The sequence below is a fragment of the Propithecus coquereli genome, unplaced genomic scaffold (genome assembly GCF_000956105.1).
Source record: "Propithecus coquereli isolate 6110/MARCELLA unplaced genomic scaffold, Pcoq_1.0 Scaffold291, whole genome shotgun sequence".
Taxonomy (NCBI): Eukaryota; Metazoa; Chordata; class Mammalia; order Primates; family Indriidae; genus Propithecus; species Propithecus coquereli.
In genome coordinates this window covers 1474948-1476197 of record NW_012148519.1, presented here as the reverse complement: position 1 = coordinate 1476197, position 1250 = coordinate 1474948, and the positions used below count along the sequence as shown (strand labels likewise).

Here is a 1250-nt window from a genome sequence, read left to right as displayed (position 1 = left end):
TTTTTTTTTTTTGAGACAGGGTCTTGCTCTGTCGCCCAGGTTGGTATGTAGTGTCATGATCATAGCTCACTGCAACTTCCAACTCTGGGTCTGAAGCAATCCTCCTGCCTCAGCCTCCCAAGTAGCTAGGACTACAGGCATGTGCCACCACACTTGGCTATTAAAAATTTTTTTTTGTAGAGACAGGGTCTTGCTATGTTGCCCAGGCTGGTCTCGAACTCCTGGGCTCAACTGAGCCTCCTGCCTTGGCCTACCAAAGCACTAGGATTACAGGCATGAGCCACCACGCCCAGCCTAAATTTATTTGATGGAACTTAAGAAACATTGTCTACCTGTGTTACTGCTATCATGGCGAGAACGGTGTAAAGTTCTTCTTTAGTAAGTTTTCCAGGTGTAGTTCGATTAGCTAAGGCCCATATCTGTCCAAGAGTTTCTCTGGGAAGTCCAGATGACATCAGAATGGGATAAAGTTTAGCAGTATCTATTCCAGTTGGAGTCACTGTGGTTTCTAAAATTTTCTTATAGGCATCTATTAAAGGAAAGACCACATTACAAATGTAAACACATTACAAGTGATTAATCTTTTTTGTTGTCATTGTTGGTATACAAGAATAATCTTAAATCAAACTGCTTTAATAGAACTGAAGCCACATCAGGGTTTGAATTCCTGAAAAGATATTCTAGTGGGAATATCCAGGAGACAATTAGAGTCTGGAGCTTAGAAGACAGGTTGGAGCTTGGTCCTAAAGATAAAGATTTAGAGCAGACGGTAAGATAAAGTCTTATAATTCAGTAGAAGATTGTAACAACAAGATGAAGGTGGTAAAAGCAGAGTAACAATGGTGGGAACAGTTTGTAAATAACAGGAAGTAAGAATTATACCAACACCACTCTTTTGACCCAATGAATAAAAGGCTGTGAGAGAAAACACCATCGGTGAAAGTGCTATGGAAATAGAGCCTTCAAAGAAAGACCTGATTTCGGTTAAGGTGAGGAAGCAGAACAGGTGTTTGAAAAAAGAAAGGTACTGTTGGTGAGTTTTTCACAATAATCTTGGTTTTCCAAAGGACAAAGTGGGAAAGGCTGTTAGAGATAGAGTTGCCATATAAAATAAAGAATGTCAATATTGCATGGGACATACTTACACAAAACAATTATTTGCTGTTTATCTGAAATTCAAATTTAACTGGGCATCCTGTATGGTTATTTGCTAAATCTGACAAGCCTGGTTAGTTGTTGTTGGGATGAGG

The 1250-nt window shown here is 39.5% G+C and overlaps 1 protein-coding gene across 1 annotated transcript in view; it reads right to left on the bottom strand.

Annotated features, from left to right (window-relative positions):
* Positions 1-1250, bottom strand: part of SYNRG (synergin, gamma) — a 110824-nt gene that overhangs the window by 51398 nt on the left and 58176 nt on the right. Inside the window, exon 7 of the mRNA XM_012648636.1 lies at positions 333-529. Coding sequence (XP_012504090.1) covers positions 333-529 — 197 coding nt within the window. The remainder of the gene's footprint in view (positions 1-332; positions 530-1250) is intronic.